This window comes from Drosophila takahashii, chromosome 4 (genome assembly GCF_030179915.1).
Source record: "Drosophila takahashii strain IR98-3 E-12201 chromosome 4, DtakHiC1v2, whole genome shotgun sequence".
In the NCBI taxonomy this organism is placed as follows: domain Eukaryota; kingdom Metazoa; phylum Arthropoda; class Insecta; order Diptera; family Drosophilidae; genus Drosophila; species Drosophila takahashii.
In genome coordinates this window covers 2,922,043-2,935,187 of record NC_091682.1, presented here as the reverse complement: position 1 = coordinate 2,935,187, position 13,145 = coordinate 2,922,043, and the positions used below count along the sequence as shown (strand labels likewise).

The window sequence follows — 13,145 nt, the reverse complement described above, 5'->3', positions numbered from 1 at the left end:
TTGTGTAATAGTCTTGCTTTGATAAATGTAGCACAAGGTACTTAAATGTGCATATAAAATTTAATTAAGTTAAACCAAAAATATTTAACTTAAATTATATCATTGCAGATCAAATATATACAATTTGATGTATTGGTAATTTTGGCAACTATTAGGATTGGAAATGCCAATTATCTAGGTGCTCGTAGCCGAGAGAGAAATTTAAATAATAACAACGGAGTTAAAACTGAAGAATCAGCACATATCGTAAATTCCGGTGATGTAAGGACAGTAGGGGAAGTTTTTGTGCCAAAAACATTTTCCCTTAACTCACAGGAGCCAACATGCGAACAGCTTCGCGCCATGTGGATGTAGGTTTTAAAATATATATATATTTAAAATATAAAACTTTTTAGAAAATAAATTAAAATACATTTTTTTATACGCTTCTTAGCTTTTCCAAAAGGCAATCCCGAGCTGCGGAAATCACGAATGAAATACCAACCTATCGGGATCCCTTTACTTATAATGTTTGGGAACCTCTTTTATTGAACTCACGAATGCTCGGATCGTAAGTCTCTTTTAGGGCCGACAAAAAATGATTTTTATTGATTTTATTAAGACGAATTTTTTTGGTATGTCCGTTTTTTACATTTAAAATGAATTAACATGAAGTTATTAAAGTTTTGGTATTTCATTCATTTAGTTTTTGATTCGATTTGTGTGTCCTAATTCGAGTTGTTATATATTTAATTTTCTAACAATATTATTTTTCTTCTTTTCCTATAACGGTTATTAGACTAAGGATGAGTGCGAGGGAAAGAGCTAGGTCACCCGTTTTTGGCCGTGTTGTCAACCGAGAGCCAAATACACCACATCGCATTCCATTTGAGCACCATCAACGATTGGTCGAATTTGGATCCAGTAGTCCTGGTTCAAGTCAATCTCGTTATTACGGAGCTGAAACGCGACCGCAAACCGGAGCTTCTTCCTCATCACGTAGATCAAGTAAAAATCGCTACATGGGAGTCCCAAACGGTACCGGCAATAATGCTAAAGAAAGTCAAAACTCAGTTGCTATACAAGGCAGTTTTCAAAAGCTCAAAGAGCTAATATGGACTGAAAGGGCTAAGGAATTAACAGAGCAACGTAGAGACGAGGAGTTGGCTGCCCGTGCTGCTGCTCTCAAAGAAATAGCTAACGGGAAAAAGTATGTTTAAATTTCAATTATTAAACAAACATTTTTAATTTAAATATTTATAATTAACAGCGTTCTAGCGAACTATAATCCTCAAGCGGGTAGCTCTTCTGATTCGATATTAATGGATGAAAACAGAAGCCCTGACGGAAATAGTTACCAATATAGCGATGTAAATCGCATGTCAATTCTTAATGAGCAAAATTTTCAAAGCGATAAAGGTAATAAAAATGGGCAAAGGACTGGCGCCAGAGCAACCACACGCCGCATCGGCAATTCCGCTTCTTACAATAAAAAAGAAAGTCAAGCTAATAAAGAACTAAAAACCTTATTTCCTGGAAATAATCGAGCAGCCCGCATTAAAATTCCAGCAACAGAACTTTTTGCAAGTGATTCCACCGAAAGAGATCATTCCGTTATTGGTATTCCGAGGACATACCCAATAAGAAAATCACACTTCAGGGAACGAAATCGATCACTTTTGAATGAGGTAAATAGTTACTTTTAAAATCAATTTTTTTATTTATAAAAAAAATTAAAAATTGTATTTTGGTGTTTATTTGATTATACTGACTTATTTTACTATACACTTTCAAAAAGCATACAAAATGAAAATCTCCATACAACATTTTGTATATAAAATTTTCCGTCTGGTCATTTTTTATGCAAGTTGAAAAGCTTTAAACTTGATTAAAACATATTTCTTTATTTCTAACATATATGTTAGTTTCTAATAAGTGAATGCGTAAGAAATTTGTCAGTGTAAAAGCTATCAACCTAAAAACTTTCAGAATATAATTAAAACTGATCTTATATCTATGGCTACCTGGACACAAAAGGTTATACAAATATTTTTACTCTGAGGTGAAAATGGAATATAATGTATGCGAAAATACTTAAAACTAAATCGAAATATTTTGATGATATCGAATTCGAGCCAAAACATTTAGTCATCCAAATCTTAAAATTTACAAGGGTAAATTTGGATCTTTGGGTCTTTGGCATCAAAAAATGAAGTAAATTTGCGATTTTTTCTATATAAGCTGGTTGGATGGATTTAATTCAAACCAATTGTATATTATAAAGTGTCATTTAAATAACATCCACTAATTTTTATAGCCGATAGATGGCTATTGACCCTGATCAAGAATATATATACTTTATGGGGTCGGAAACGCTTCCTTCTTACTGTAACATACTTTTGCACGAATGCAATATACACTTTAACTCTACGATTAACGGGAATAAACATATTAATCTTTCAAGTATTCATATTAATATTTTACGGATTCATATCAACATTTGTAACTGTTATGATTTGGTATCGTATTGGTATGAAATTGTATTACATTTATATGGAAAAATTTATGGGTGCGGAGACAATATCAAACGGGTATTGTTCCGTTTTTTCTCTGTGTAGGTAAAGCTAAAGATATCAGGGGAATAAATAAGAACGCAAGAGGAACTTGCTATCGTTTTTTCGTAGTAAATTACCAATTTTCGTTAAAACAACGAACGAACCTATTTAAATTACTAAGGTAAAAGTGAAAGTTCAATCGACAAGCGAGATATACCGATTATAAATTATTATTTGTAGTCTAAACTTTAATTTGCATTATTATTCCTATAAATTATTACCTATACACATAATTAATTACTTGACTTATTCTACATTAAAGCCGCAAGTTAATAATCACTTCCATCGCTTCCTGAGAGGAATAACGACATGGCCTTTTAAAAAGTCAACACAAGAAATAGACCAAAGTAAATTGACTTCTAAAGGAAACGTGCTAAGCCGCCAACTTAATATACTCGGGCATTACAATAAGCCGAAAGATGACAATTATTATGCATCTTTAGAGAATTACGATCAATTAAAAGCGTTGAATGAAGCAAAACCAGAAACTGAGGATTTTGAGCTGGGATTATACGAATACGATAATTATTAAATAATTTGTGGTACCTCCTAAGTCCCTATTATGATTGTGAAAACAATGAGTCTCTTTATTATAAATTGAATGTCATCTAAGTTAATTTAAATCTAAATTGTAAATACATTTGAATGTTAATCAGAGTGTAGATGCATACATAACTGACAATTTTTGCCACTTTGATTAATGCATTTTAGAAACTTACTAGTTTACGACGAATTTAAATTAAATGTCTTTAAATTGGTTTTACGTGGTATCAAAAGTCCAATAGATGACAGTGACTATCAGCATACTATTTTCGGATTAAACGACGAATGATTAAGCATCATTATTGATATTATGTAACAAATTTACAGAAATTTGAAAAAAATTCACATATCAGAATGTGTATGGCCTGGGGAAGTATTCAAATCGTGCGTCTTTATAATTTTCGATATAACCCAATTAAATATTTTCAACTATCTATTTCAATATCAAACAAAAAATTGAAGGTTTAATAATTTAACAAATTTTTGAAAGTTTATATAATCACTTTTTCATATATAGTCCAGACTTTTATTTACAAAGCCTGGCGTGTGTCTCGGATGTTAAATCTAAATTATTTCCACTGTTAGAGATAGATTTGGAAACACATCAGATTTAAAAAAATCAGTCGGATATTTTTTATTTCTTTAATTTTGAGTAAATATTAAAAAAATAAAGATGCACACAACAACTCAAGCAGACCTACGGATATCTGATAGGTTTTTATGAAATGTGCAAAATGACTGTCGCACGGTGTAAAAACTTTGGTCATATAGCATACATATATTTTTCGAGAGATAGCATGTTTACGTACCTAGGTAATGTTACGTTTGGAATTCAACTTACAAAATGCTTCCAACCAATAACAATCAATTGCATATAAGATATTATGGGCGTATTCAGTCAATATCATGCTAAAGAATTCCAATTTCACGGAAGTACCTACTTAAAAGTTACGTAAAACTAAAGTTTACTAATCATTAACTGAAAACATATCACGATCTATAAGTAGACATTACTTTTCAGATACATAAAGAAATAATATAAACCTATTTCAACAAGAAACCAAAACTGGATGTCATTCAAATTCATCTTATTCAGATTTTTGTACTTATTTACTAAAACAAATGTTAGCCGATGAATGCAATACAATCAGCATTAAACTATTTAAACTGACAGTTATGGTTTGCGAATACGGCATTGTGCGCATAATATAAATTACCATGCCTTTTTCTTTTACATACATAACTATTTTCAAATTGTGCCAACAATCGTTAAGAATAATAACTTATGTAACTTTAATGTCTATAACTTGGAGATCGCTGCAAATTGATGCTAATCATATTTATTCAATGAAAGTTTTTGAATTGTCGAGTTTAGTTTGGCTAGGGGTTTAAGCTAGCTTACTAGAAAAGATCTATGCAAAAATGCATGTAAAATTTAACATATCGAACTATTATACAAACTTTTAATAAAAATATGTACTATATTGGCTTATTACAAACTATTGTATATGTATATACAGAAAATCATAGTAAAAAAAATTGTGTATGATGATAATACTTGGTGATGCGTTAATTAGATCACACCGCGTACCAGTGCTAGCTTTGATCAATCTGAAATCACCTGGTGTTCAAATCCAATAACATTATTAAGTACCCTTATAATAATTCACAATATTATTCCTACAGAATGCCCGCGTTCACCAGCACGACATAACAAAAGGCAACTTATAAAGAGTAAACCGTTTTAATCATTATGAACATAATTTTTAAAAACAAGTTTTAAAATAAATAAATTTGATTGTTACCATTTTTTGTTAAACTAAGCACATTTAAGGAAATGTATGTCAAAATTAAGAAACGCATTATTTTTTTGAAGACAGTGTGTAACAAAATGAACCTTTATTTACCTCAATGGATGCTCAAAAATCTTATTCGCTGTGAGTCACAATTTTTGAACCATTTTGAGACAACTTTTTGATGTAACACAGTGTAGTCATTCGAATACTAATACTGGTTAAAAAGGTATGGGTATGAATAGTTAATAATCAACAGACACCGGATTATAGGAAAAACAGTATAGGAAAAACAGTATTCTTTTCATTCGAAATCATCGAAATAGTCACTATTATTTTCTGATACAGTTTGACCCCCTGAATTAGGAAATGAAAATCTAATATATTATTTAGTTTGGTTTGATTCTAGCTATATCGACTTCATTCATCTGAATTTTTAAGCCAATCCTTAAATTCTCATGTATGTTTTCCAAAAACTAAAAATATCTAAATTACAAAAAAGTCCCAATTTAGGTACACCGATTTAACCAGAACTCAACATATAAAATAATAATAACTGGTCATGTCATAAAAAAAATAAAAAATATAGATTTATGTGTGCTGGTAAACGCATGCAATATTAATATTACACTTGTAAATGTTGTAGTGCTTGTAATAAATACATAGAAAATTTATGTGTAAGTTCCGCGACAATAATTAGAATTTTATAACATTAAAGTATACAAACAGACAATAAAATACTTTACAACAATAAAAAAATAAAATGTATTTACGACATGTATAAGTCAGAAATCAACATTACTAAAAATGTCCTGAAGTTGTCTACGCATGGTTGGTGTTAGTAAATCGAAAATTGAATACATAATTAATTCAGGAAAAACGTTTATTGTAAAATATGCTGTACATTATAAATTTTAACAAAATAAAACGATACAAATATTATATTGTAATTCTGTTCTATTTCTGTTTTGCTAATTGCATTTTTGATTAGAAAGGGCAACCCTTGCTAAAATCGGTGTCCGACAAGTTTGCGATATTGGCGATGTTTCCTAGTCAACACTACAGTTTTTAAGTTACATTAAACTTAAGTAGTGAATAAAAGTAAATTTTGCGACAAATCGAATCCCATCGCAAAATTTTTTATCCGATTTGTTGTTGCTCGAATATCTTAGAGATAAATTCCCCGAGTAGGATCGAAGTGACAATGACAGAATGCATAATATTGAAATACATGGGTATTTCTACATGTTCCTAAATAATGGGATCTCAAGCTTTATAGACGTTTTAGCAAGAGGCTCCACTAAAAATTGTGTTATTTTTTTCAGAAACCTCTGACCATAACAAATCAAATACAGTAAATTCTGTTCTATTTCTGTTTTGCTAATTGCATTTTTGATTAGAAAGGGCAGCCCTTGCTAAAATCGGTGTCCGACAAGTTTGCGATATTGGCGATGTTTCCTAGTCAACACTACAGTTTTTAAGTTACATTAAACTTAAGTAGTGAATAAAAGTAAATTTTGCGACAAATCGAATCCCATCGCAAAATTTTTTTTCCGATTTGTTGTTGCTCGAATATCTTAGAGATAAATTCCCCGAGTAGGATCGAAGTGACAATGACAGAATGCATAATATTGAAATACATGGGTATTTCTACATGTTCCTAAATAATGGGATCTCAAGCTTTATAGACGTTTTAGCAAGAGGCTCCACTAAAAATTGTGTTATTTTTTTCAGAAACCTCTGACCATAACAAATCAAATACAGTAAATTCCAAGGTGAGGACATGTGTAAACATCCAAACATTACGAACAACGTCCCTGTCGATTTACCACTTCAAATGTTGGTCGTCCACGACGGCGATACAGAACTTTTATAAACGTGGATGCCAGAACAACAACATTAGAGAGTGTCTTGTAATATATGTATATATACAATGTACAGGGTCGCGAACCTCATACGATTTGATTATAGCACAAAGATGAATGGCCACAAAAGGTTTGCTGCTGCTATTTACAGTTAACCGCATGACTGCCATCTGCATGTTCTGAAAGAAAAATTGGACAAGACCCACAAATTTGTAGGAGTTAAATAATGAATGACGTTTCGAATTTATCCGTAAGGTTCATTTTATTTTAAATTGTATAAATAAAAAAATAATTTATTTTCCCTATTTAGTTGAATAAATGTGTATCAGCAGAATACAACTTAATTAAAATAATTATAGTGAACGCCCACATTGGGCGTACTCATATTACTCGGAACGTATGTTGGTCCAGAAGAGCATTTTAAGCAATTCCGTTTTCGTGGTCTATGCTTTGATTTTGATCCATGGCAGTGCATAGCAAAACGAAGTTCTTGTGCCATTTCTGAGCACAGTGATTGATTTTCGGTATTCAAATTTTTTCTGGAGTTCCAGCAAAACTCAAATATAGCCACGACAACGGCAAGCGCAAGTCCACAGAGAAGAACAACAAACACGCCACCTGAAATACGACATTAAACACTGCTTTAAATATAGGATTGTGACAAATTTTACCAATATTTTCCACTCCAAGTGCATTGGCTTTGGACTCTTTGCTTTTATCATCTCTGTTGCATACGTCACCCGTATTTTTCCACCATTTATCATATAGTATCTGAATAATGCCTTTTTCTTGTAGCTCTAAAATGGCAAGTGATATTTTATCTCTCCAAGGAGAGCCTTTGGGTGTGGCGATACCGTATCCCTTAGAGTCCAGCAAGCCACCTATTTGGGTTAGATTACAGTCACGTTGAACTGCATAGTCCAGCATGGTTGATTCCATTAAAAATGCATAGCTTCCTTCCATTACTCGTTTAATCCCATCTTCGTAGGTTTTAACAAATACAGCTGCTTTCCGATTCTCCATGTAACGCCACATTTTTTGATATATACCAATTTTAGAATCCTAAAATAGAAACGAGAGAGAACGCTATACTCAGGTGCCCCGACTATCAGATACCCGCGCTCAGGGAGCGCGAGGGAGATAGAGATATACAACTTTCATCGCGCATAACTTTTTAACGAATGGTCCGATTTGATTTCTACATTTCGAAAGGTATTGATAAACACCATAAAACTGCATTTTTACTTTTCCGAAATCTTTAAAGGTGTGGGCGCCAGACACCTTTTAAAATCCTTTGTGGGCGATTGTGGGCGTTAGACAGACAGACACCCAGCGGAAAGATTCCTCTGGAAAATATGATATTTTTCTCCATACAAGCGGAAGGGACAAAACCTCATTTACCCCTTACATTTCTTCAAAATACACGGGGGTGACACAAAAAGTAAGGGGTAAATGAGGTTTCTATGTGGTATTCCATGGGAATTTACGTTTTCCCTACACCGTCGCCTGCTAGGAGATACAGGATTTGTAACACTTTCTGCTAAAAGGAACAGGATTTTCAACACATAAAGAACCACCTTCTCAATTTCCCGGTGGGCAGACGGACAGACAGACGGACATGGCTAGATCGGCTCGACTAGTGATCCTGTTCAGGAATATATATACTTTATAGGGTCGGAAATGCTTCCTTCTAGCTGTTACATACGTTTGCACTAATACAATATACCCTTTTACCAGGGATGGTAATTCTTATGATTTTTAAAATAAAAACAAGAGAGAACGCTATTGTCGGGTTCGTGTCCCGACTATCAAATACCCATCACTCGGCTAAAGGGAGTGCGAGGGAGATGGATACATAACATTTTTATACCCTTGCAGAGGGTACTATGATTTCAGTCAGAAGTTTGCAACGCAGTGAAGGAGACGTTTCCGACCCCATAAAGTATATATATTCTTGATCAGCATCACAAGACGAGTCGATCTAGCCATGTCCGTCTGTCCGTCTGTCCGTCCGTCTGTCTGTTTCTACGCAAACTAGTCTCTCAGTTTTTGAGCTATCGGGACGAAACTTTCGCAAAAGTCTTCTTTCTATTGCAGGTAGTGTATATGTCGGAGCCGACCGGATCGGACAACTATATCTTATAGCTCCCATAGGAAGGATCGGAAAAAAAAAACTTTAAAAAATTCTAGCTTCGGTGTGTTATGTTATTTTTTAAATATTTCTGAATTTCGAATTAATTATTTCATAAATCGGGCTACTATATCATATAGCTGCCATAGAAACGATCGGAAAATTAATGGAAAAGTAATAGGAAATAAATTCTAGTTTCTTTGATTTTTATTGTATTATCTTCTACTCTAGGATATGACTCTTTTTAAATATTTCCGAATTTCAATTTTAATTTGATAAAATCGGACGACTATATCATATAGCTGCCATAGGAACGATCGGAAAGTTAATGAGAAATATTAGAAAATTGAACATTTTTGCGATTTGTTAATTAATAGGAATGATATGCAAGGGTATATAAGCTTCGGCTGGCCGAAGCTAGCTTCCTTTCTTGTTTTGATTGCGTATAACCTTATAATGAATGGTCCGATTTAAAAAATGTCTTCTACATTTTGATACACAACAAAATTGCATTTATACTTCTCGGAAATCTTTAAAGGTGTGGCCGCCAGACGTGGCGCTCGTAGGAAGCCTAAGAATATGTGTGGAAAATCTCAACCTTCTAGCTTTTGTAGTTTCCGAGATCTCAGCGTTCATACTGTCTTATGTATGTTGTTCATGTTGTCATACTGTCAATGTCTGTCCGTTTCTACGCAAACTATTCTCTCAGTTTTGGAGCTATCGGCTTGAAACTTTCCCAAAAGTCTTCTTTCTATTGCAGGTAGTATATAAGTCGGAACCGACCGGATCGGACAACTATATCTTATAGCTCTTACCTTCAACTCTTGGGGATATTATTTTTTAAATATTTCTGAATTTCTAATTTAATGTTTAAAAAAATCGGACGACTATATCGTATAGCTGCCATAGGAACAAACGGAAAACTAATGGGAAAGTAATAGGAAATAAATTTTAGCCTTTTTGGTTTTTATTGTATTCTCTTCTACTCTAGGAAATAACTCTTTTTAAATATTTCCGAATTCCAATTTTAATTTGATCAAAATCGGACGACTTTATCATAGCTGCCATAGGAACGATCGAAAAATTAATGGGAAATTAAATGGAAACAAATTATGGCTACGTTGGTTTTTATTGTATTATCTTCTACTGTAGTATATGTATTTTTCGAATATTTCCGAATTAAATTTAACAAGAAGCGGACGACTATATTATATTGCTGCCATAGGGAAGGATAGAACAAATAATGTCAAAATAAATCCAAATTTAAAATTTTTGCGATTTGTAAGTTAAAAGGAACGATTTGCAAGGGTATATAAGCTTCGGCTGGCCGAAGCTACCTTCCTTTCTTGTTTTTGTGTGTATTTAAAATGCAGTATCTAATAATATATATTATTTTAAATTGCTTTTATTTATTTCAAAAGTTATGAGTAACTAAGTTTAAATGCATGGGATGATGTGAAGCCATTAGTGTGTGCCGCTCTAATAGAATTGGCCTTAAATGGCGCTTGGCATTTATATATATGTACGTATACCCACGCCAGCTCAATTTATTAGTGTAGGGGAGAGTGGGGTAATTTCGTCACAGGGGCAATTTCGTCACCTGCAATATCTCGGAATCCATAAGTCTTAAAAATATATAATTTTTTTTGTTTTAGTCCCTTAAGACGGCATGACACAACCCATGCATTTTTTTTGCACAGAAGGCCAAGATAATTAAGCTATAATATTAAATGTGTTTTAACAGTTCAAAAGCTTCATTTAGTTCTCGACGAAATTTTTTCTGTATGCCACAATTCAAAAGGAATAAGATACACGATTTTTTATATAATACACAGTGCTATAATGTGCATTTCTGCGTTAGTGATTTTTAACTTCGCGCCTAATTTCGGAAGAAAAATAATTATTTCTAAAAAAGTACTGTCTGGGGAAATTTCGCCACCCTATGCTTAGGGTAAATTCGCACCTATTTTAAATACATATTTTTTTATTTGAGCTGGCTAACGAACAGACTACCGGCAGCAGCAACAAATATAGGACGTCAACAAAAATGGTACGCTTGGTCAGTGTAGCATACTTACAGGCGTAAAGTTCCCTACATTTTTCAGGTGACGAAATTGCCCCTGTGGTGTGGCGATTTTACCCCCCTATGGGGTTTTACTTTTTAATTTTTTATAAATCACCAAGGTAATTAAAAAAATAGGGGAATGTCACATTTTAAAGCTTGGTGCTAACCGCATTCAACAATAAAAATAGAAATATGATAACGTGTCTCAAGATGGACAAAAAAAGCTTTGAAAAAATGCTGACGAAATTACCCCACTCTCCCCTATTTAATTTTTAAATTAGTGAGCAGAGTAACAAGGATTTGATAGTTGAGGCAATAATAGTGTGCTTAAGAGATTTAATACTTAAATAAGGTGTTCAAAATAATTACCCTAAAGAACGTCATTGTTGATCCGCCTTCCAAAGTTCCATATGATATTTCTGTTTGTTCCGCCAAGTCAGAAGCGCTTTCTATAGGCGAAATCATCCGTTCCACAGTTAAAAATGCGGCTAAGTTGGCAGTGTACGACGATATAATTATAAGGCAAAAAAAAAACCAGCATCCACCAACAATACGAGTCGAGGTTGCCTAAAAAGAAAATCAAATTTTCGTTTTGGAATCATATGTATTTCATACGTATGAATAGTCAAGAAAAAAAATGTTAGACATTTGAACCCCATTTAACTAGAGCAAGTAAATAAATTTTCTGAAGGTGAAAACAATGGGTTCAATTGAAATCGGAGGACTATATTACAGAGCTTCCTTTGAAATGCCATGTAAATAAAACAGTGTACAACATTCAAATAACAATTTAATCCAGAATCGTCAGGGAAGTCACCTGCACCACAATATCAACCTATAACACTAGTTTACAGCCAAACTGCTCCAAGGCAATTGATGGCAAATTCTGTTAGTGTTCGACCCCCAAATCACGAAAATACCACTAATTTTTTTTCGATGGCACAGTTTTTTTTTAAAGATTTTTTAAAGTTCAAAATGTTAAATACCGGACTTTTTCGAATTTCTTCCTATATCTCGGCAAATATCCACCCAATTGGGCCAGTTTTTGTTTCATTATAAAGTCAATAGATCAGAGCTTAACTTTGCCATACAGATCAATATGATTGGATAAGTAATGGCAGCGCAGCAGCTCGACAAAGATGAAAAACGTGTTTTTTGGTCCTCTGTAGGTCGGCTGTATGTATCGTAAAAACTCGAAAGAAATCCGTTGAAAAATTATAATGGGTACAAACTTGTAAGTATGGCCCAAATTCATAAAAAATTGGATTTATGGTGAATTTTTAAAGTTCGGATTTTTCAACTTTTTTCGGTTGACAAAGTTCAAATTTTAGTTTTATCCTAGGCGGCGACATGTAAACAAAAATGAGTGGTGATGGCAGCCGGGTCAAAAAATAGCTAAATCAGATATTTAAAATCTAGAAAATTATAAAAATGAATTTAATTTTTAAAAATTCCTTAAAAAATATAAAATTGCTTGCGTAATGACTGTAAGTATTTTTAATAAGTAATATCCATTTGAATAAATCATTCTTATGAAATAACCATACTTTTAAAAAAAGCATGCTTTTTTTAATAAGTACTGCAGTATCAAAAAACGAAAATAAGACTACGAATAAAAAAAGAGGATTGTGCTTGTGATTGTGTGTAATAATGAATCAAATAAAAACACCTCTTAACGAGGTAAAAAACTAGTGACGATCGCGCCTTCAACATACAAAAGTTCTGATATCAACATTTGTGACGAAAAATTATTACACTCGTCATTAAATAGACTTTCTAATATTTTCTCATTCGGCCCGCCCTAGCAAACTATTCCAGCCTTTTTCCCTTTACAGGCATTTTCTATTGCAGCGTGCGATCGTCACTAGTTTTTTACCTCGTTAAGAGGTGTTTTTATTTGATATCAGAAGTTTTTGTTTGTTTACATTTGCTCTCATAGGAGCTAATATATACATTTAAATTTAAATTGGTAAGCCATTGTATTAAACGAATTAAGTTAAAAAGTCGATGAAGTATATCAAAATACCTTTTAAACGAGTTATAGCACATGTCTGTAGCTTCAGTAGTTTAGAACTTACAAACTAACGAAATTTAGCTATTTTTAGCTTTTTTCCCGCTAAAGTAGCGGCTTTTTCCAAAAGTCGTAGAACAAAA

At 32.9% G+C, this 13,145-nt stretch overlaps 2 protein-coding genes across 19 annotated transcripts in view; one reads left to right on the top strand and one right to left on the bottom strand.

The window, feature by feature from the left end:
• Nucleotides 1–6,996, top strand: part of LOC108069564 (uncharacterized) — a 48,236-nt gene extending 41,240 nt beyond the window's left edge. For 6 of the 9 annotated variants that reach the window (XM_070218046.1, XM_044395338.2, XM_070218047.1 and 3 more), the window contains 5 exons: nucleotides 109–350; nucleotides 434–550; nucleotides 779–1,189; nucleotides 1,250–1,667; nucleotides 2,857–5,874. In XM_070218046.1, coding sequence (XP_070074147.1) covers nucleotides 109–350; nucleotides 434–550; nucleotides 779–1,189; nucleotides 1,250–1,667; nucleotides 2,857–3,126 — 1,458 coding nt within the window. In that variant the 3' untranslated portion in view covers nucleotides 3,127–5,874. Of the gene's footprint in view, nucleotides 1–108; nucleotides 351–433; nucleotides 551–778; nucleotides 1,190–1,249; nucleotides 1,668–2,856; nucleotides 5,875–6,664 lie in introns of those variants that run through there. The other 3 variants (XM_070218049.1, XM_070218048.1, XM_070218050.1) reach the window with 3 other exon arrangements.
• Nucleotides 6,997–7,033: 37 nt separating this feature from the next.
• The window catches only part of LOC108054916 (glutamate receptor ionotropic, kainate 2), a 25,861-nt gene continuing 19,749 nt past the window's right edge, over nucleotides 7,034–13,145 (bottom strand). For 5 of the 10 annotated variants that reach the window (XM_070218040.1, XM_044395398.2, XM_044395400.2 and 2 more), the window contains 3 exons: nucleotides 11,361–11,558; nucleotides 7,467–7,857; nucleotides 7,034–7,413 (listed from right to left, as the gene is read on the bottom strand). In XM_070218040.1, the coding sequence (XP_070074141.1) occupies nucleotides 7,136–7,413; nucleotides 7,467–7,857; nucleotides 11,361–11,558 (867 nt within the window). In that variant the 3' untranslated portion in view covers nucleotides 7,034–7,135. The remainder of the gene's footprint in view (nucleotides 7,414–7,466; nucleotides 7,858–11,360; nucleotides 11,559–13,145) is intronic. The other 5 variants (XM_044395402.2, XM_070218041.1, XM_044395403.2 and 2 more) reach the window with 2 other exon arrangements.